This window comes from Dendropsophus ebraccatus, chromosome 3 (genome assembly GCF_027789765.1).
Source record: "Dendropsophus ebraccatus isolate aDenEbr1 chromosome 3, aDenEbr1.pat, whole genome shotgun sequence".
Taxonomy (NCBI): Eukaryota; Metazoa; Chordata; class Amphibia; order Anura; family Hylidae; genus Dendropsophus; species Dendropsophus ebraccatus.
Window position 1 is genome coordinate 47,013,037 of NC_091456.1, and position 22,703 is coordinate 47,035,739.

The following is a 22,703-nucleotide window of genomic DNA, read 5'->3' on the forward strand; positions in this document are numbered from 1 at the left end:
TTAATTCAATTGGACAATTAGACACCCCCAAAAGCCAATCAGTCCACCTAAACGGGTGGCCAAACAGCAAAATAACGGACGTCACTTAAAAAAAAAAACAGACGAGAAAAAACATTGCGGAAACATAGCCATAAAGGTATGGAGTATTATGTGGGATGTTTACCATGATATAACATGCACATAAGACTCTAATAGTCCATTATTACCAGTCCTGGTATTCCCATGAGGCAGTCAGCATATATAAGTGTATATTACTGGATGTCGTATTCCACAATTAAGAGTCTGTAATGTGTTATTTCAGGCTAAATATTTGCAGCTTATTGACGCACGGACATTGCTGGCAAATGAGCAATTATGGAGGCAAGACATGTTAGTTACATAAGCATTCTGCTCTGATCTTATTTATACAGCTTGTAATTTATTCTTAAAAAGGGAGGAATAAGTGGCAAAACCTACAGGGCCAAATTCCCAAGACTTTGAAGTTTCTTGAGTTTGTGAGGAATGGGGCTGTGTTTTTGTTCTGCTGTCGAATCTGTAACAACCGAATAATTGCTCTTTCCAGCTGGTAATGTCCACGCCAGACACATCTGTGTTAGCACTCAGATGTATTCCCTTTCAGTGTTACACACCTCCCTTATAAATTCTTACGTACGCACACACAAACAGGCCCAGAATGATACATGCACACATTTTATCTACGAGACACTTGTCCCCCCAGGTATGGAGAAGCAGGAAACATGACTATGATTGATGGGTCGAATAGTTCACAATCTCTTGAGACTACAGGAATCTGAGGCACTTTGTAAAAAATGATTTCACCATACACCAAGCATTACACAAGTTTTCCACTAACCCCTTGTATCTGAAACTGAGAAATCTGGCGTAACATGACATATAAGTATTTAATATTCAAGATAATCTTTAACATTAGCTTCAATTACTAATAACAAATGCATTTGGTTGTATACAGTTATAACTATGTATGTCTTATATATCATATCTCTTCATCCCTCCAGGACACTTTCTGACATTTCTGGAGCCTGTAAACAACATCACTATTGTCCAGGGTCAGGCAGCCACCCTTCATTGCAAAGTGGCAGGAAATCCCCTACCCAATGTCAAGTGGCTGAAGAATGATGCTCCAGTAGTGCAGGAACCCAAGAGAATCACCATAAGAAAAACAGACTATGGTTCACGGCTAAGGATACAAGACCTTGACACCACAGACACAGGCTACTATCAGTGTGTTGCCACCAATGGGATAAAGACTATTACTGCAACGGGTGTTCTTTTTGTGAGGCTTGGTAAGCTTGTGATATGGGGTTTGGCTAATATACATGTTGTGCAGCAAAACATTTCATTGGAAAGAATTTATGGGAAAAATTAAAATTACATCATTCAGTATAGAATGTTTCACGCTATATGTAAACTTTATTGCACAATATTGCCTATTAGTTTTTAGAGGGTCATACTAACTTTTCATTAAAAAAAAATCTATCTTGTTTTTCTTAAACAGGTCCTACCCACAGCCCGAACCCCAACATCCAGTAAGTATTATTTATGCAGCTTTAACTTTGTTTTGAATAAATATTTTACCTATGTAAACCAGCATACAGATATTGCGGTTTAGAAGTGGATCATAACAGGTCTGTTTCGGGCGGTAGCCCGGGGCCCTGAGCTCCTGGGGGGCCCATGGCCACCCAAATAGACTTATATTTTCAGTGCAGTCTTGTCTTCTGACTACAGTTCTGCCATGATTTGCAAACGATTTCTGCTTTTTTTTACAGCAATTTTGCACAAATCGGGGAATCATGACATTATCTATCCTGTACTATGAACACTATGCTAGTGCTGCCATAGTTACAGTGGGGTGGGGGGGCCCAGGCTTGGTGAACAGCTCGGGCCTATGGTAAAGTTAATCCGTCCCTGATTGCAGTCATAAAAAATCCCCATTACCTTTAAAATGTCATTTTGCACTGCAAACATTACTTGAGATAGATAGATAGATAGATAGATAGATAGATGCAGAGAGTGACAGTCTAAAAGTAGTAGTTATATATAATCTTAACTAATAATTTCATAGGCACAAGATCAAATTCAGACCATTATTTTGTTAAAAAGTTTTCCCACACCATGTCTTAAAAAAATTAATGTTTATAAATTCATTGTTGATAAAAGGATCCAGCAGAAATTAACTGATGAAAGGCTGTCCCATTGCTGGATTTCAACTTTCCCCATCCTCATCCCAAGGGAGATTGGCATCTGGCAGAGGAGTCTGGCAGTATCTTTTCCCCCTTCTCCTTACTGAAATAAACATGTACATGTAGACAATTGTGTCTTTCAACAGTAAATTAAAGGGAACCTGTAATGTCGAACCAGCAGTCTGATCTGCCAGCATCTTGTTAATAGACCAGGATTTAAAAATTGATGTGTAATTTGAAAAGATTCAGGATAACTTGTATTTTATTTATTTATATCACAACTTATTTTAGAATAAACATGGAAGGTTATCAATCATTGAGTGAGAGTACCCACCAGACTCCTAAGTCTAGAATAAACAAGGATTTCTACAGGGAGCAGTCAATGTTTTAGAGGAACTAGTCTGTTTAAGGTGAATAAGGCAATGGGTTCAGATGGCATCCACCCCAGGGTTAATGCTATCAGTGATTGTTGCCCCCTGAATAATGTATGTTGTACCCATCCTCAAGAGGCCAGTGACTACAGGCCAGTTAGCGTGACATATGTAGTAGTGGAAATGACATAAACTCTTTCAAAAAAAGAAGACAATTGGCTTCCAAAAAAAACAACAACAACGACCTGATAGATCCAAACCATCATGGCTTTACTGAGGCCAGATCATGTCAAACCTAATCTCTTTGACTACACAAAAGTGTTTGGTAAAGGTACTATTGTGGATATCACCTATCTGGACATAAAGGGATAGATACAGTAAGTTGGTGAAAATTGGACTTAATCCCTGGATAGTTCTGTGGATCTGTGGTTGGCTGAAGGATAGGTATCAGAGGGTTGTTGGTAATGGTGCATATTCTGAGCAGTGATGGGTTGTGTGCCCCAAGGGTCTGTTCTGGATCCTGTTCCTTTTTATATGTTTGTAAGTGACATAGGAGAAGGTTTGGTAGGTAAGGTTTGCCTGTTTGCGGATGACACAAAAGTGTGCAATAGGGTTGATATTCCTGGAGGTGTCAGTAATATGTAAAATTATTTAGCTTTACTTTATAATTGGTTAAAATGATGGAAACTGAAGTTCAGTGTTTACAAGGGTAAACTAATGCTCTTGGGGAGAAAGAGTCCTCTATCTGAGTATCAGATTGGCCGTTTTTTTGTTTGCAAAGACTTCAGAAGAGAAGGATTTAGTCACCAGTGCAGCCATACAGTAGTGAAAGCTAATTGAATGCTGAGCTGTATGGTGGACCATCTGAAGCATAAAATCAGGAAATATTCAAGGATCTAAATTGGTATAATCTGAGAAAAAGAAGGGAAAGGGGGGACATGGTAGGGACATTTAAATATTTTAAAGGACTAAATAAGGTTCAAGAGTGAAGTGTTTTTAATAAATAAAAAACAGCTAAAGAACAAGGGGACATAGTCAGAGGTTAGTTGGGGGAAAGAAATTACTTTACTGAAAGAGTAGTAGCTGCTTAGAACAAACTTCCAGCCGATGTGGTTTGTGAGTTTATAACAACTTAATTTAAACCTGCCTGATATAAACATATATCTACCCTTCCATAATAAGAAAGGAAATAATATAAGGGCAGACTAAATGGACCAGGTGGTCTTTTTCTGCCAACAATCTTCTATGCTTTTATAGATTTAACTCAATGAGTTATAAATCTATATAAAGCAACATACTAAACATATTACACAAAACCATATATCAGTCCACTCAGCTTCTCCTGCTCCATAACATTGTAAACAGTAGATTGGGCTGCATTCTCAATGTGACAGGTTCCCTTTAATGTTTATGGGCAGATTTAGAGTTCTTTTCTTTAGCGGAAATAAAATCTGGAAAGTGCTTTAGATCTTCCGTGGCTCATATTCATTCTCTTTTCATTGTCCAGATGTACAATGTACTTTTAATAAAAAACAAATTGAAAGTAGTCCTTATAAAAGCCCTTACTCTAAGCTCTGCGTACAACGTATACAAGAAGCAAACACACTGTTCAGTATAGCGGATATACAAAAAGCCTAGGGCAGTCTAAGCAAGGACTAAATGGTTTTTTTATTTTCAGTAAACAAAGTATAGTAAATTTCACCATGTGGACCGAGCTAGTAGTTGTGTAACTCAGTTCACCGACTACCTCTGAACTCATCTATGGTATAGGGCCGCTTAACCCACTTGATATACTTCAATACAAAATGCATATAAAGCTTGAAAACTCTGGAAGAAGCAACAATTGAAATGATTTATGAACTCAAGTGGTGCTAACTGAGGCAACAATAAGAGTGAAGTGGATTTTTGCCAAGGGGAAGTAATCTAGTAGTTTGAGTGAAACTATAAGCATGTGGATTAATTGCTAAGAAGCAAATGGTTGGGAATGCCACTAATGTTTAATGCTCTCAAGAATGTCAATTGCCTTAATAGTCCTGGATTCAACCTAAATGGGACATGTGCTAAATAATTTAGATTTGGGGATTGTACTTTATTGGGCTTATTGGCTACTATTACTTTAGACAGAATGAGAGCTATGCTTTATACAGAATGAAAGTTATTCTTTGTACAGAATGAGAGTTATTCTTTATCTGCATAGTTCTTTTTCATATTACTTCAAGGGTTAAGAATAGAGATGAGCGAGTACTAAAATGCTCAGGTGCTCGATACTCGTGACGAATATTTCCCGATGCTCGGGTGCTCATTTCGAGTAATGAACCCCATTGAAGTCAATGGGAAACTCGAACATTTTTGCAGGGGACCAAAGCTCTGCACAGGGAAGGTTGCCTGAAAACCTGTAAACCTCAGAAAATGATGGAAACAACACAGAAATGGACAGGAAACAGCAGGGGCAGCATGCATGGATGCCTCTGAGGCTGGCTAATCGCAACATTACGCCAAATTATGGGCAACAGCCGGGTGGTGGCCCTCAATACAATTTTTTTTAAAGGCACCACATGCACAGGACACAGCACAGTGAGGATAGGTATAGCTAAACTACAGATCCCAGACAGCCAAGAGAATGTCAGCAACAGGACAAATTGACTACTGACAGCTGCACTACAAGTCCAAGCCAGCAGCCAAGAGCAGCAAAAAAAATATGTTTTAAAAATGTTAAGCCTTAGGACTGTTGGGTTCTTCATGTTGGATTCCTGCCTAACCGCACACTAATTCCCTGCCTAACGCTCTCCCTGACAGACAACAGCTCTCTCCCTAATCTCATCCAGCGAGCATCGCGGGACCTGATTCTTATATGCCCAGGTCATCTGATCTGGCCAGCCAATAACTGCTATTGACATGTAGGGTTCCCACGTGATGCTACGAGCTCCCAAAGACTCTCCTGCATGATGATTGGCTGAAAAAAAGCCGCCAAACATGCAGGAAGAGGAAGATGCCATTGTCTCGAGTATCGCAAGATGCTTGTCCAAGTAACGAGTACCATCGAGTACCTAATACTCGAACAAGTACCAAGCTCGGACGAGCATGCTTGCTCATCTCTAGTTAAGAACACTTAGAATAATCGGGAAATAAACACAGAAAACTCTCACTTTTCACTATAGTTGTGCTGTAGATATTCCAAGCTATAGCTTTGTAAGCCCACATGAGATATATTAGCTTGTTCTGTGTGGTCTGGAAGGATGCTGAGGTGGGCCTGAGATTTCTGTACAGTTAATACCTGTCTGTTACTATCAAGTTTCTGCATAAAAAGGGGATTGAACTTTTCTTGCAGATTAGCGTTAATCGCACTTTTGTGAATTCTCTTTGACTAGGCTAAAACGTATTAGTGATATTCATTCGCATTCTGCCTTTTGTCGGGGAGGTCATAAAATGTCTCCAATTAGATTTTGTTGGTGTATCTACAGAATTCTTTTCAGAGGTGTAAATCCATCTTCTGCTAAAGGGGTCTATACATTAACATTGCTTTTACATACTTGTAACCTGACTCGCTCTGCAAAGTACCTTACACATTGTTATATGCTGTAAAAAAAGGTAGCTGTATTTCACTAGACTATCATGGGAAATGTCATGGTCTGTAGTTCTTAGTCACTGCTAACATTGTGTGGTTTAATAGTGAGCTGGTAACAGGAATGAGCTGTAAAGGTCAGTGGTTATTGTGTTTATAGGGCCGTACTATATGTCATGCCCATTATGGAGGATTCTGTGGTGAGCACATTTTCTAATAGAGCAGCCGGCTTTCAGTTATCAGTGGAGGAACGTTTTCAATATTTCCCTCTGTTGGGATCTATAACCAGACAAAAAAATTAGTGGATAGAGAAAATATGCTAATAGTTATAAGGTGCATGCAGTCGATAGGATATAATGGCCCTAAAGTATAGAAAAAGAGTTGTGGCATAGCATTTTTTTTTTTTTTTTACAAAGTACACATACATTATTTGTCTGTACTGTAGCATTGTATGTCATGGGAACAAAGTGTAGACCGGCCATTAAGGTGCTTCTCCTAGCAGTGATTTTAGGATCATTAGGGATCCATAGGAAACACTAGGGATGAATATGATATTAAAGGACCTAATATTTGTTGTGGCTTCAGGAACACAAATTGTTAATGTTTTCTAAAAGGAAGCGTGTTAATGGTGCTGATTTACTAATGTGCTCCTGGCAGCAAATTTAAGGTAATTTTTGTGCAAAAACCTGTCAAGTGGGCGTGTCATGGGTGTGTCCTTTACAACCCGCCACAACAAAAAAAATTATTAAGCAAATATTTAATGTTTTTTTTATTCTAAAAACCGGCCACTTCTAGTGTGGTGGGATGGTCGGGTTTTAGTTTTGTCCTGTGAAAAACCTTCCGAATTGACATAAGGCATGAGCCACATTAATGAATTTGAAGCAGAAAAAGAGACACAAACGACAGAATTGAAATTGAGGCATTGTTAGTAAATAAGACCTAATGTGTCTTGTGCTTCCCCCCAAAAATGATGGGCTCACACTCATGGCTGTAATAATGTACATTAGCCTAGTTTGTGTAGGCTGTATGAAAAAAAAATTCATGTGTGAAACAAAATCATATCAACTGGTTTAGAAAGTTATATAGATTTGTAAATTACTTCTATTTAAAAATCTGAAGCCTTCCAGTACTTATCAGCTGCTGTATGTCCTGCAGGAAGTGGTGCATTCTTTTCTCTCTGACATGGTGCTCTCTGCTGCCACCTGTTTCTGTGACAGGAACTATCCAGAGCAGGAGAGGTTTTCTATGGGTCTTGCTACTTCTCTAGACAGTTCCTGCCACAGAAAGAGGTGGCAGCAGAGAGCACCATGTCAGACTGAAAAGAATACACCACTTCCTGCAGAACATTCAGTAGCTGATGAGTAATGGGAAACGTGAGACATTTAAATAGAAGTAAATTACAAATCTATATAACTTTTTGACACCAGTTGATATGGAAATAATTTTTTACCGGAGCACCCTTTTAATGGCTATGATGACCAGGGACGTTGAGTAATACCTTTCAGTTTTAGTTTGTAATACAGTAAGTAATTACAAGTAAAAGACTGTTGGGATGTTTCCCTTCCACTGATCTTGACCTCATCTGTGCCTATTTGGATACAGAAGAATTTAATGGCCTCCAAGTTTTTTCTTTGTTGAAACTTTCAGTAATGTCTGTTAGTTTTAGGAAGGGTTTTAGTAGTCTTTCATGCATGCTTTGGCAGGTTCAGAGGAAAAGCATTTAAAACAAATTACTTTTTTCCCCATAGAATTTTAAGCCTCGGAAATCTTAATTGCATTTAGGAGGAAAATATTTGCCCTTTTACCAAGATATTGACTTCATTTGTTCTCTGGTCATTGAGTGGTATTCTCTAGTGCGTCATTGTCTATATAATTTAATGATAGTGCTGGGTGTATATTCCACATTATAGAATAATATATGATAATTCACTTAAATTATTTAAAGGCGCTATCCTGGATTTGAAAAACATAGCTGCTTTCTTCTACAGTACCAATCTTGTCCTCGGCTTATGTGTGGTGTTGCAGCTCAGCTCCATTGAAATTAATGGAACAGAGTTGTAACCTGAGCACCGGTGTGGTACTGTGAAGAAAGCAGCTATGTTTTTCTAATCCTGGATATCCCCGTTGACATCTAACCAGTCTAATAATTCCTGGGAGGTTTTAATAATACCGATAAAAGTCTGTGATTAAAACACTAAAATAGACTTTGTCAGTAGGTTTATGCTGCCCTATCTAAAGTAGCATAAACTAGCGACCGAGAAGCTGAATAGAATAATGTATCACTTACTTTGTTCTGTGTAGCTGATTCTGAGATGTCTGCACACTAGTCCTATCCATTGTGTGGGCTTAGTAAACCTCAATATTCATGAGCACCAGCACCCTCTGCCCACTACTTGGCAGTTTGGAGTGGTGTGGCACGAAGCCCATTCTCCTGCATGTTAGGAGAACAGCTGAACAGAAAGATGTAAGTAATACATTATTCTTATAAGCAGAATAACATGGCTTGTGAACATTTGAGTAATGTGAAGATTGGTGCTGATGGGGTCATATTTCTTCATATAGACAAATCCTACAAAACTAGTTACATAACTAATACTGTAACAGTAGAAAGTCACCAATCTGTAGAAAGTCACCAGAATGCATCTTTAATTTTCTGTTAGTTTGAAGAGGGCTGCTTTCAATAAGAATAGCAGGCCTGGCATTGCATCATGGACCTGACTATTCCATTCCATTTATTGTGTCTGTTTACAGAGCTGAAAACATTTTTCTGTAATTTAGGAGCCATTATTTAATTTGTCCAACTAAGAATTCTCACACTTTTTCTTTTAAGGCTATGTTCCCACTTCGGGAACAAAGCGGGAAAGGTGATAATTATTCACGGCCGTGATTAAAACGAGATGGCCGCCTTTCCCTGTTTTGTTCCTAAAGTGGGAACATAGCATTAAGCTATTTTTAACATAATGAATAGAAAGACATACATAGAAGACTTTGCCCCCATTGGTAGCATTTGATTTTGCCCCCATGGTAAAAAGAGCCAGTGTTTATTTCTTGCATTTCTACAAATCCCTACCAGTTGCAACAGAAACAGGATCAACCAGGGCTGGGCCCCCTCTCTCCTTGGGCCCCATAGCTGCATGATAGGTATGCTCTTGCTTGTAATTGTGACAGGTCCCCTATGAAGTGTAGACGGATGAAAGGGTAGTCAAGAAAAATAGGCAAAGGAAACGTGTTTTATACCAGACTAGGAAGCAGTATGGAGATAATATATTCCATAAGATTCCGCTATCCATAGGTACAAAGTATCTTCCACTTTAATTAATACCAGTTGTCATTTGATAATCCTCGCATATATGAACTATTAAAATACTGAAGTACTGTTTAACCTTTTGTTTAATATGTGCAAAGGACCAAACAACTGTTTCCAATTACCAGCTCAGCAGAACATCGTGCAAGACGACCTTGTAGTTCTGACCTTTCGCATACCATAGCAAAATGGTTTTAACATTACAGATTTTACCCTGAAGACAATAACTGCAACATGGCCATGGGGAAACAAAATGAATATAAGCAATATCTTATGACAGGTTGTTTTTACAATCTGTTTTCTTTCCAAATCCTTAAATTGTATAAAAGTTTAAAAAAAAAATTCTATAAAATATTGTAGTGAACAAGACTACTGTTAGGAATTTTCCATCTCTTGCCTTGACTACAAGGAAGCTTTGTCAGTATTGTCTCCTTTTGAACTCTACTCTATACTGTAGATTTTAGTATTATTATTTCACGTCATGTGGATGTTTAATAGTTTTGTGCCTACATTAATGCAAAAATCCTCAGGAACAAATGTAATCCCTATATGAACTGTGCATTTACATGCCACTTTGATCTCCACTGTGTAGCATATAACAGGCTGTTGTGTAACATGCATGCTCCTATGTAAATAATGCATGTAGTTTATATAAAAAGTTGATTGGTAGAATTCAGTCTAGTACAGTGAAATGAAGACACTTATCTTTTAGCCCTGTTTAAGAATATATGGTAATGGTCCTATATTGGCAAAATAATAGCATCTTCTTTGGTTAGTAGCCAGAAACGTATATCCGAAGGCTGTTGTGAAAATCCAAGTGTTATGGTTTATGCTTGATCTCCCACCAACTAAATTTTTACTGAACTGCTTTTTCTGGGTCATGAAAATTGAGGGTCTGGCGTAGGATGGCGTCATGGTCCATCTATAGCTAAAAATTCCCTCTACTAGATACTGAAGATTTAACAATGAAAGTATTTCTTGATGCTGAGTAGACCATCCCACCATGCCATGGAGGTCCCTCTGTTTTATGCTTAAAATAATAGTAATATAATCCAGACTTTTAATTATATGAAATTCTATTTTATATAAAGTTTTGGAACTGACAAGCATGTCATATTAGTAACAACAACCTCTAAATCCCATATATAAAATAAAGCGAGACATAACTGTATCCATTTGTCTCTAAGTCTTTTTGATGGATAAATATGACCATGAGCTCATTTTTATGTATATGATGAGTAGGATTTATTGCTACTTTATTATTCTATAAATCCTTAGGATAACATGTTCTGTACCAAGAAAATGTCTGGTCTGCATTTGCAAAGCTTAGTGAATGCAAAGTCAATATGTAATGAAATCCAGTATTACACAATGATCAAATTACCAAGAACATAGCCATAGTAACATAGAGAGCGACACAATATCACACAGCATGAGAGTGGATCTGTTTCTTTTTTTATATTTATTTCAACTTGGAAACACATTTTGATAGCAGTATGGTGAGAACGTTCTGCTGTGCTCTGACCTTGACTTACTTTGTTGCTGCCATAGATTGGCTGATTTACTGTGCATTTGTGTACGATACTGTGTGTATATTTTGTGTACGCTAGTGTGTATGCACTATACATTATTCAGTCTAATGATTGAAGTTCCCAATCAGGACAGATAGAAGTAAACCTCTTACCTCACCGGTTATTAAATGACATGAATGATACTAAAGGTCTGCATGCACTTTAGACGGTTGAAACAGATTCGGCCGTCAATATAAGGTGTATAGGGCCATCTAGAACCACCACTGAAAGATCATGTCGGTGGTGATAGGGGTTAGCCATGATAGAAAATCACGTCCGACTCCTTTGTTCAGTCAGAGATCAGCCTCAGCGAGAGCCATAGTGAGAGAGGAACTCTTGGCCGTGCGGAATGTTCCTGTGCATGGGGCAGTAGATATAACAATCATTTGGCCATTAGTTATTAAAGGTGTATCGGAGCTTTCAAGTGTACCTGTCGTTATAACTTTCAAAATCTAAATCAACATTAGATGGGAAATAAAGCAAGTTTTCAATTTACATTCATTATTTTTTGTTGTTGTTATCATCCTGTAAAACAAAGCTGATTTTACCAGAAGGCAGATTTTTAGTTTTGTGCTGCTTACAAAAAAAAAAAAAAGAAAGAGACTAAACACAGGAATTCTGTCCAGTACAGAGAGTCACGGCTCAATGTGTCCATCAGTCACATGACTGCCTTCTCTCTGAGCGCTCAGATGGCCTGGGATACACAGGACTTCCTGTTTTCTGACATTGAGGAAAAAAAAGAGTCAGAAAACAGTGCCGTGTTTTCCATGATTACTAAAAAAAAAAAAAAATGAATGTAAATTGCAAACTTGCTTTATATCACATCTACTGTTGATTTAAATTTTAAAAGTTATCACAACAGTGACTCTTTAAGATGTCATTTTGAAAGTGGAAGCATTTTAGGGAACTATTTAAGATCAAAAACTTTGAAGTCACCATAACAATAGGACTTCTGTGATGCCTTTTCAGTCTACATAGAACTGGACATAGATCTGATCGGCCATGTGCTTCGCTAGCATACAGTGTTCTCCAAGCGACTTCATGACAGCAGCTGCTTAGTAAATTGAATAGGTGTTGAAGGATGCATATTTGTAAGACCCGTGTCTGACAGACTGAAGGTCCTTCAGTCACAGCTTTTGTCCTGCATCTCCGAAAACGTGTCTACAGGGCAGCCAAGGGCCTGCTTTACAGAAGGGGAAGTGTCTACTTTTTCTCTGCGCTTGAGGTTTATTTACTAGTCATTGTTAACTTTTAAATGTTGCTGTGGGGCTATGAATCAGAAATCAAGTCAAACTCTAGCCCTCCTTTTCAATATCCTTTACCAACAGCTGAAAGCATTTATATTCCATTTTAACAAATAACCACACTTTCAGCACAGTTAATTCTCCAGTAAAGCGTGTCTGCTCACTTTGCACTATGTTTTACAGAAGAGAACATATTTTTGTTCATATGCCCTGTGTTGTCTGCCTTTCTCCATTGACTTCATAAACTAGCCTTATGGATTTATCATGGCATGATGTCACACTGGCAATATTATTTACCTGTATTGACTAGCTGCATATGTGTTGCTTCTGTTTGTTTGGAATGTCAATTGGGCAAAGGCTTTTGGGGGAACGTTGGCATTGTATATTCCACCCTTAAAGCAGTACTCACAGAGATACACAGAGAAAGTGACTTCCAGTCCACACACGCTATCAGTCGCACCAGGGGGGTGAGCAGTGGAACTGAAACATGATTGAATTGAAAAAAATAAAGTCAATGGGTAGGACAAGAACCAGCTCAGCTGTTAAAACTGAAACTAAAGTGCATGGAATGCTAAGGATGAAGGTAATTTTCTTACCTTCATCCTCATCAGCGATTTTGGTAAATCATCACTTTATTTAATATGCAAATTGGTGCACTGGGGGATGGTCTGCCGCCCTTAGTGCACTGATCCAGCCGGACCCTCCTCATGAGTAGAGAAGCGACGCTATGCAGTGATGTCACCCCGGTGCTCATCACTGCAAAGCGCCAAATGGATATTCAAGAGAAGGGGTGTGCAGATTGGTGCACTGAGACCAATTTGCATATAGGATGAAATGAAGATTTACCGAAAATGGTGCTGAGGATGAAGGTAAGAAAATTACTTTCATCCTCAGTGTTCCATGTGCTATGGAATCATAACAGCAGGTTAGAGTCTTTAACTATTTCATGTATTTGCACACCACTTCTTGTGATCCCTGCTATCTATACAATGGTTTAGATGTCTTCTTTAATTTATCCCAAATATAGTTGATTTCTAAGTGGAGGCAGGTCATTCACTAAGATTTTGTCCTGAAATTTCTAAGACTGACCTAGTCATCTGAATGGAACTTGTATGAATCTATGTTCTTACTGCCAAAACACATTCACATGAATTGAACTAATTCTTAAACATGCTTAAAACAATCTTTGAAGTCACCATTAATGTTATTGACCTTCCAAGATTATTTTTTTTTAAATGAAACCATGAGTGGGATAGGTTGCCGAGTACGCTTATTCCTTTGCTCTTGTGAAGGGGGTCATGTATTACTGTGGCACTTCATACATTTCCTGTTGGTCATGCCACCAATATACCCGACTGATTTCAACCCTCACACCATGCAAGGAGTTACCTGCAAGTTAACATAATTTCCACTTCTCTGCCATCTGACATATCGTTATTTCCTACAGAAAAACCTGGTTGTCTGTAAAAAAATATGACTTGTTCTTGAAAGTAAATGAATCTATGAAACCCATAGAAATCAATTGCTGCAATCATATGATTAGCGGTACCCCAATGTCCAGTAGACATTTATTTTAGTGATAAAGTTTCTTTCAGAAAATAATGCTTCCTTAATGGGACGGTATGTTGAACAGAGTGTTAATCTTATAAAACTCTGCAGAATAAGTCATTCATTAGCCTTATGTAGTCTATTAATGGTGCAATTTGCATATTAGCACAAGGCCTCAGCAAGCCCCAGACCCTGTAAGGGGCTGTTTTGGGGGGGGGGATCCTTTATAATGTACAATTAATGCATGCATAGCTAATTCTCTATCAATTGTGACAAAAGAGCAGCTAACGGTAAAGGAGAATGTGGAGCACGTTAACAACCTGTGATTAGTGTGTGTGGAATGCCCTACAGCCATCCAGCATTCCTGGACTCAATGAACACTTGCATGGCCCCAGGATGTGCATTGTGTCCTACCATTCTGCAGCTGTGCTATAAATGAGGTAGTCATGACCCCAGCACTTTTAAGGCTGTTGTACAACAGTCTATGTGAAACCGTATACTTTAACCAATTCTTTGCCAGTGGAGAGTATAGGCAAGTCAGTCTTATTTTAAATATGTACTGAAAGTCAGTTTTACAACAAAGAGCTACATAAGGAACATATATAGAAAAGGATGCCAAATGCAGTATCAGTTGGTACATATTAAATATATAATCCTAATACTGTTATCACCACCATCCTAATTTCAATGCAGCATTATTTTGTCCTGCACAGACAGCGGATACAATCTGTACTGAATGTAGTCACAGTACTGTGTTCAGCCCCTTAAAGTCAATGAACACTTCAGGTTGTGTCAGCATTCTGACAGGTAGACAATATAGGGCCTGGCAGGCAGGGCCGGCCTTTGGGGTGTGCGACCTGTGCGCTTGCACAGGGCGCCTCACTCCCGGCCAGCTAGGGGGCGCTCTGGCAGACAGAGAGCTGCTCTGCACATCTATGGAAGTTAGATGTGCTGCCTGTGTGCCGAGGAGAGAGAAGCAGAGAGGGAGAACTGGGACCGAGGAGGAGGCACAGACAGAAGGTGGGAGAGACAGCAGCTGCACGGGGGAGGGCAGACACACAGGAAGTGCTGCAGGAGACACACAGGAAGTGCTGCAGGAGACACGGCCCTCCCGGGAACAGGCAGGTGAGAGCTGTTGTGCCGCTGGTACAGAACACAATCACCAGCACTGAGGAGAGGAGAAGGGCTGTCACCCGGGAATGCTGCTCTTAGCTGGGGGGAAAGGTGACCGATGTGCTTCCTGTACATAAAGAATGACTGCAGCTGTACACACCACACACTGGCATGTATGCACTGAGGGGGCAGCCATAGTGTGTGATGAGGAGCCCTGTATACACTGAGGAGGCTGCCATAGTGTGTAATGAGGAGCCCTGTATACACTGAGGGGGCAGCCATAGTGTGTGATGAGGAGCCCTGTATACACTGAGGAGGCTGCCGTAGTGTGTGATGAGGAGCCCTGTATACACTGGAGGCTGCCATAGTGTGTGATGAGGAGCCCTGTATACACTGAGGGGGCAGCCATAGTGTGTGATGAGGAGCCCTGTATACACTGAGGGGGCAGCCATAGTGTGTGATGAGGAGCCCTGTATACACTGAGGAGGCTGCCGTAGTGTGTGATGAGGAGCCCTGTATACACTGAGGAGGCAGCCATAGTGTGTGATGAGGAGCCCTGTATACACTAAGGAGGCTGCCATAGTGTGTGATGAGGAGCCCTGTATACACTGAGGAGGCTGCCGTAGTGTGTGATGAGGAGCCCTGTATACACTGAGGAGGCAGCCATAGTGTGTGATGAGGAGCCCTGTGTACACTGAGGAGGCAGCCATAGTGTGTGATGAGGAGCCCTGTATACACTGGAGGCTGCTATAGTGTGTGATGAGGAGCCCTGTATACACTGAGGAGGCTGTCATAGTGTGTGATGAGGAGCCCTGTATACACTGGAGGCTGCCATAGTGTGTGATGAGGAGCCCTGTATACACTGGAGGCTGCCATAGTGTGTGATGAGGAGCCCTGTATACACTGAGGGGGCAGCCATAGTGTGTGATGAGGAGCCCTGTATACACTGAGGGGGCAGCCATAGTGTGTGATGAGGAGCCCTGTATATACTAAGGAGGCTGCCATAGTGTATGATGAGGAGCCCTGTATACACTGAGGAGGCTGCCGTAGTGTGTGATGAGGAGCCCTGTATACACTGGAGGCTGCCATAGTGTGTGATGAGGAGCCCTGTATACACTGAGGAGGCTGCCATAGTGTATGATGAGGAGCCCTGTATACACTGAGGGGGCAGCCATAGTGTGTGATGAGGAGTCCTGTATACACTGAGGGGGCAGCCATAGTGTGTGACGAGGAGCCCTGTATACACTGAGGAGGCTGCCGTAGTGTGTGATGAGGAGCCCTGTATACACTGAGGGGGCAGCCATAGTGTGTGACGAGGAGCCCTGTATACACTGAGGAGGCTGCCGTAGTGTGTGATGAGGAGCCCTGTATACACTGGAGGCTGCCATAGTGTGTGATGAGGAGCCCTAGTGTGTACATAGCTCTGTCATGTGTGTGTGTACATAGCTCTGTCATGTGTGTGTGTGTACATAGCTCTGTCATGTGTCTGTCTGAGTTTGTGTACATAGCTCTGTCGTGTGTCTGTGTGTGTGTACATAGCTCTGTCATGTGTCTGTGTGTGTGTACATAGCTCTGTCATGTGTCTGTGTGTGTGTGTGTGTACATAGCTCTGTCATGTGTCTGTGTGTGTGTACATAGCTCTGTCATGTGTCTGTGTGTGTGTACATAGCTCTGTCATGTGTCTGTGTGTGTGTACATAGCTCTGTCATGTGTCTGTGTGTGTACATAGCTCTGTCGTGTGTGTGTGTGTGTCTGTCTGAGTGTCTGAGTTTGGGGAGCTGGGTGTGGTAGTTGTGTAGAGGGCTGGGGGTGGTAGTTGTGTGTATGGCTGGGGGGTAGTTTGGTGAATGGATCTGGGGGTAGTTGTGTGTATGGCTGGGGGGTAGTTTGGTGAATGGATCTGGGGGTAGTTGTGTGTATGGCTGGGGGGTAGTTTGGTGAATGGATCTGGGGGTAATTGTGTGTATGGCCAGGGGGGTTGGTTGTTGTAGATGTGTGAATGGTGGAGGGGTAGTTGCATGTATGGCCGGGGGGGTAGGGTAGTTGTGTTTATGGCTGAGGGGTAAGGTAGTTGTGTGTTTGGCGGGGGTAGTTGTGTGAATGGCTGGGGGTAGTTGTGTGTATGGTCGGGTCATGGGTGTTGTCTGGAGGGCTTGGAGGCTGAAGGAGCTTTATGTTACCTTTAAAGGTGTGTGTGTTTGGGGGGGGCGCCGAAAAAAAGGTTCGCACAGGGCGCCATTTACCCTAAGGCCGGCCCTGCTGGCAGGAGCCAGAAAACGTGGTGTGAATGCAGTCTTACAAGTAGCAGTCACTTTGCACTTTATTGCTGATGTACCTGCCTGTGGATGTATAGAAATAAAGAAGGTGATTTTACACCAGACTGATGTGTTGGGGGTTCTTCTCATGCAGTCTTAGGCTATGTTCACACTACGTAAAAGTACGGTCCTTGTTGCCATAGGCAACAACGGCCGTACTTTGTAAGGGTGAACACGCCACATGTTCTTTTAATGGAATCCCAGCCACAACAATTTATTTGTTTAAACCCTGATCGCTATAAAAACTAAATCGTTGCTTCAAAATCGTTAGACGATTGATTGGGCGAATTATCGCTTCGGGTAAACGCAGGCCCTATTCCACAGAACGAATATCGGCCATATTCATCCAATATTCCCGTGGAATAGAAGGCAACGATCAGCCGACATCGTTCATGTCGGCTGATCGTTGCGTCGTCTGTCTTTCAAGCATGTTGAAAACCAAACGACTGTGATAGCAGCGATCTGCTGCCGTCGCTCCGTGGAATAGGAGTGATGGCAGAAGACCGCCACTATCTCTATGGGCTGCCCGGACAATCAAGCGAGCACCCGGGCAGCCCCCCCCCGCACTCACCTGCTCGCTGCTGCCGCGTATAAGAGCGGCGGCAGCGAGCGGGGAACGAAGAGCAAACGGGCGCTAATAGCTCTCGTTTGCTCCTCATAGTCGCTTCATGAAATAGGGGCTTTAGGTAATTCTTCAGCAGATAATTGCTGTATACTTCACTGGACACAGCGCACATTAATAGATTGAATCAACCTACTAGTGGTCGTTGACTGATTGCTGGCCCGCATGCCCCTTATTCTTTATATTGTAGGCAAACTACTGCTAATGTTCGTGGGCTTCTGTAGTGTTTATGGGTAGTTTACATGTCACTTGTGTCAGGAAATTCACAATTAGTGAATGTGCGAACAGCAATATCAAATAACATATATATATATATATATATATACAATATATATATATATATATATTCAAATGGTCTTCCTTTATTGTGTAGTTAGTAGGCTTCATTGTATGGTTGTGTGAATGCATTCATATTTCCTGGGAGTTGTTATAGCGGTCTGACATCTAAACTGTGATATGTTTACTCTCCCCCTCCAGATATGACTACCAGGAAGATGGATTTTGTCAGCCCTATAGGGGCTTTGCTTGTGCCAGGTTCATTGGAAACAGAAGCATTTATGTGGATTCCCTCCAGATGCAGGGGGAGATTGAAAACCGAATCACTGGTAGGTGTCACTGAACCCTAGGCATATCTATTTTTTTAATACATAAATTTCCTTTTCTGTAACAACATAAATATACATTTATTTGTGTGGAAGTCTATAAAGACAGTTTTGTGTCCTTACTATCTTTTTCACAACAAATATTTTAACACAAAGTTTGGCGCCCTCTTATGTTAAGAATATATAAAAAGTGGATTTTCAGTCTCGGGTGACAGTTTTTCACTTTCACTTTCACATTTTAACCATGAAAATATGTTGCAGTCCATTACAGTACATTAGGTTGCATGTGCCAGCAGCTGTAGATTGATGCTGTATTATGCTTGTTTGAACCCAGCCTTAGGTTTGTCCACACAGAACAAAATAGGCCACAAAATACACTGCAGAAACTCAGGGGCAGCCCTGGATTTTACAGTGTATTTTAACACTTTAGGCTATGTTCACACACACCGGCCGGATAATCTTTAGAGCCACAGAGTTCTGATGCGGGCGCATCCGTGGGCGCCCGCATCAGAACTCCCCAATGCACACTATGGAGCGAGCAGCTGGAGCTTGTCAGTTTTCTACGGCGTCGCAAGAGATCCCAGCTGGAGCGTATACTATGTGTATACACTCTGGCCGGGATTCCATAGAGGCCAGGTAACATATATTTTCGTATTAATCATGGCTGTTATTGCAATCGGCAACAACAGACATACTTTTACGAAAATATATGTTTTGTGAACATGGCCTTAAACTGCATGTTTGGATGAAGATTAGCCATGTTTTGCTAGGGCTTTTTCCGGCATACACTCAGAATAATTTAAATATCACTTATTCTAATATATACAATAAATGTGAAGGAAAGTGATTCGCTCACCACGTAGCCGCAATCTTCGGGTAATGAAACCCAATATACTCCAACTGTGTGGAGCACTATACTCACAGAGTCGATATGACTTCAGAAATCTTTTTTTATTTTCTTATGTAGATAGATGCAGCATACCAAAAAGTTACATGCTCACAGCTGATGTGACTCTCACATCCAGATGCCCAAGTACGTCCTCCTCACGGACGTTTCGGAGGATACAGACTCCTCCTTCCTCATGCGCGAGGACGTAAGAGACAGGGCGGGATTATAACGAATCAGCATTTAACCCTGTAAATATAACTCATCAGCAGTATGACATACAATTTAACACAATGCTACAAATTCATTATAATACGCATGATAATTGGGTGAAACAGAAGGTAATAACTATACGTGCTTGATGCTTACAAAAATGCACTAAAACTGCACACTTCGTTGAGTCCATTAGGACTCAGTGTTTCTAATTTGGAAATCCATTACGTCTCACAACGGAGTAACCTCTTGCGGTTCTCCTCTCTGTCTGCACACAGCTCAACCTGCTCCACTATTTGCCATCGTAAATCACAGATATTATGTCGATTTTCAGAAAAATGTCTCGCAACGGTCGAATCATTCCTTCACATTTATTGTATATATTGGATTGCTTGACCGGACTGGTGGAGTTCGGGAGTGTGGAGGGTGCTCATGAGCATTATAGTGCGTGGTCATTTTGTTGAAATATCACTTATTCTGACACGTGTGCTTTGTATACAAACTAAGATCCATGTAAAGCTAAGGTACCATTTGCCCATAGTAACTGTTCACAGCTCAGCACAAGTGGACACCAGTAATTGCTTTTTAAAATGCTATTGTTACTTCACATAGATCTCTGTACGACAGTTAACAAAACCTGAGATTCTACTCCTAATATAAGAATCCATATACCAACATGTACCATAGGACTTTGGATGTGCGCTGAAATGAATGTTATTAGTGCTATTTTTTTTGTTCTTCTTCAAGTTGATATGAATTATTTTTATGTTCCTTTTTAGCTGCATTCACTATGATTGGAACATCAACCCACCTCTCGGACCAGTGTTCCCTGTTTGCAATCCCATCCTTTTGTCATTTTGTGTTTCCATTGTGCGATGACCGCTCCCGCACTCCGAAACCTAGAGAGCTGTGTAGAGATGAGTGTGAAGTACTGGAAAATGACCTGTGCCATGAGGAATATAACATTGCCCGTTCAAATCCTGCCATACTGATGCAGCTTCACCTCCCAAACTGCGAGGAGCTTCCTCTGCCTGAGAGCCCCGAGGCTGCAAACTGCATGAGGATTGGAATCCCAATGGAGAGAATGAACAGATGTAAGTTTGCAACTCAGCGTGTGTGGCTGTCAGACATCTTTCTTTGATTAGGAAGTAACCCATCTTAAGACTAGTAGAGTTCTGCAGCCTGGTTTCCATCTGCCTTTTTTGTTGGTGTTGTGTCTTGGAGAAAGGTCATAGGTGTCCGTGAATGTGCCCTCCTCTCCCGGCAGGCTTTGGGCCTGTGAGTGAGGCCCACCTAGGAATATTTTCCCTGATTAGTATGAGATAATACAGCAAGAGACACATGTCTGCATCTTGTTTGTAAACAGCCTTCAAAGACAGCTCGGCTGATGTATAAGATTGTCTATTTTTGTTCTGTGGTTAGCCCTCATGTTTAGTGCGTGTAAATGCCGTGACATTCACACCAGATGTGTGGGTTAGTACAGAATCCAGGGCTAAAACTAGATACAAATGACAGAATAAAACTTGCTAGTTCAAAGTATCACCCAATGCCTACCAGGGGTCCCATACAGGGATTGTTTTGTAGTTTTGCCATTCTTTATACAGAGCAGAAGGATGTAGTTGACATTAAGTGTAAGTATACAAAATGTCTTGTTACATAAGGCAGACCAGGCCAGGCAGATTATTCACATAAATACAGTAGAAAACTGTAAAATAAATCACTATCTATACATATTATGAAACCAAATAAATGTAAAGGGGGTTTTCCAGTCAAAAAAGAAAAAAAAATATCCATAGGATAGCCCATTATTCAGATTAGCAGGGTTCCAACGCACGACACCCATGCTGATTAGCTGTTCAGCGCACGCACCACACATTGAACGGGGGCGGAAGCAGTTGGCTCCATTCACTTTGTAGTGGTGGCGACGCGTAACTGCAGCTCAGCTCCCTCAGGAGCCAACTGCTTCCCATCCTGTTAGCTGTGTTGGGTAGACACAATGATAGTTGTGTTATGTTACTGAAAAAAAAGATTTCCAGCCACATGTCTATGAAAAAGCCCAATGTGAAATAAAAAATGAGTAGAAAACATTTGGTTTGCCAAACAACTAGTAACTATTTTTAATCCTATACACCCCACAGCAGAGTGGGGTTCTTATTGCCTGTATACTGTCTCAATAACAAAGATCCAAAGTACAACAAACTAGTGTATTGTGTTTATCTTTTACATGTACATTCTTTGTGTTCCTTCTACAGATCAGCAATGTTACAATGGTACTGGGACTGATTATCGTGGGTCAGTCAGTGTCACCAAGTCCGGACACCAGTGCCAGCCATGGAGTAACCAGTTTCCACACACCCACCAGCTGTCACCTGCTGAATATCCAGAAATTGGCGGAGGGCATGCATACTGCCGCAATCCTGGTGGCCAGATGGAAGGTCCCTGGTGCTTCACCCTCAACAAGAACGTGCGCGTTGAGCTGTGTGATGTGCCTGCTTGCCGTATGTATCTCACCATAACATGTCCCTGTCTAAACAATGTACATTTGGCTAGGATAGTTACTTCTTTTTTTTAGGCCTGCCTGCTGACATGATTTCTTTTGGCTACACTCACACTACATTTGAAGTGTACATTTTCCGTATGTACACAAGAAGAGTGTAAATGGGAGCAACCATGTATTGTTCAGAAAAATAATTCCACATAGTATTAAGCTCTGTTTTGATCAGTTATATATTCATAGAGTCCACAGAGTCTTTTTCTGTAAAGACAAAAAAAATAGTGAACAGGTCTTTTTCTGCCGACAGCCATCTATGTTTCTAGTACTTAAAATTCAGTGTTATGTCAATAAAAAGATGAACCAGAAATGCATATTAAATTATGGTCTTTATTATTTTTTTGTCTGTAGGTACCAGAGAAAACACTAAGATGGAAATCCTTTATATCTTGGTCCCCAGCATAGCGATTCCATTGGTCATTGCTTGCCTCTTCTTCTTAGTTTGCATGTGTAGAAACAAACAGAAAGCATCAGCTGCTACCCCCCAGAGACGTCAGCTGATGGCATCACCTAGCCAAGATATGGAGATGCCCCTTATGAACCAGCACAAGCAACAGGTAGGCTTGCATGTTTTGTTTTACATTCTCATATGGGCTGAAG

General features: G+C 41.0%; 1 protein-coding gene across 2 annotated transcripts in view; it reads left to right on the plus strand.

Annotated features, from left to right (window-relative positions):
- ROR2 (receptor tyrosine kinase like orphan receptor 2) overlaps nucleotides 1–22,703 on the plus strand; it is a 119,246-nt gene that overhangs the window by 93,673 nt on the left and 2,870 nt on the right. For both annotated transcript variants that reach the window (XM_069961677.1, XM_069961678.1), the window contains 6 exons: nucleotides 1,017–1,304; nucleotides 1,517–1,547; nucleotides 18,329–18,456; nucleotides 20,332–20,646; nucleotides 21,805–22,050; nucleotides 22,455–22,660. In XM_069961677.1, the coding sequence (XP_069817778.1) occupies nucleotides 1,017–1,304; nucleotides 1,517–1,547; nucleotides 18,329–18,456; nucleotides 20,332–20,646; nucleotides 21,805–22,050; nucleotides 22,455–22,660 (1,214 nt within the window). The remainder of the gene's footprint in view (nucleotides 1–1,016; nucleotides 1,305–1,516; nucleotides 1,548–18,328; nucleotides 18,457–20,331; nucleotides 20,647–21,804; nucleotides 22,051–22,454; nucleotides 22,661–22,703) is intronic.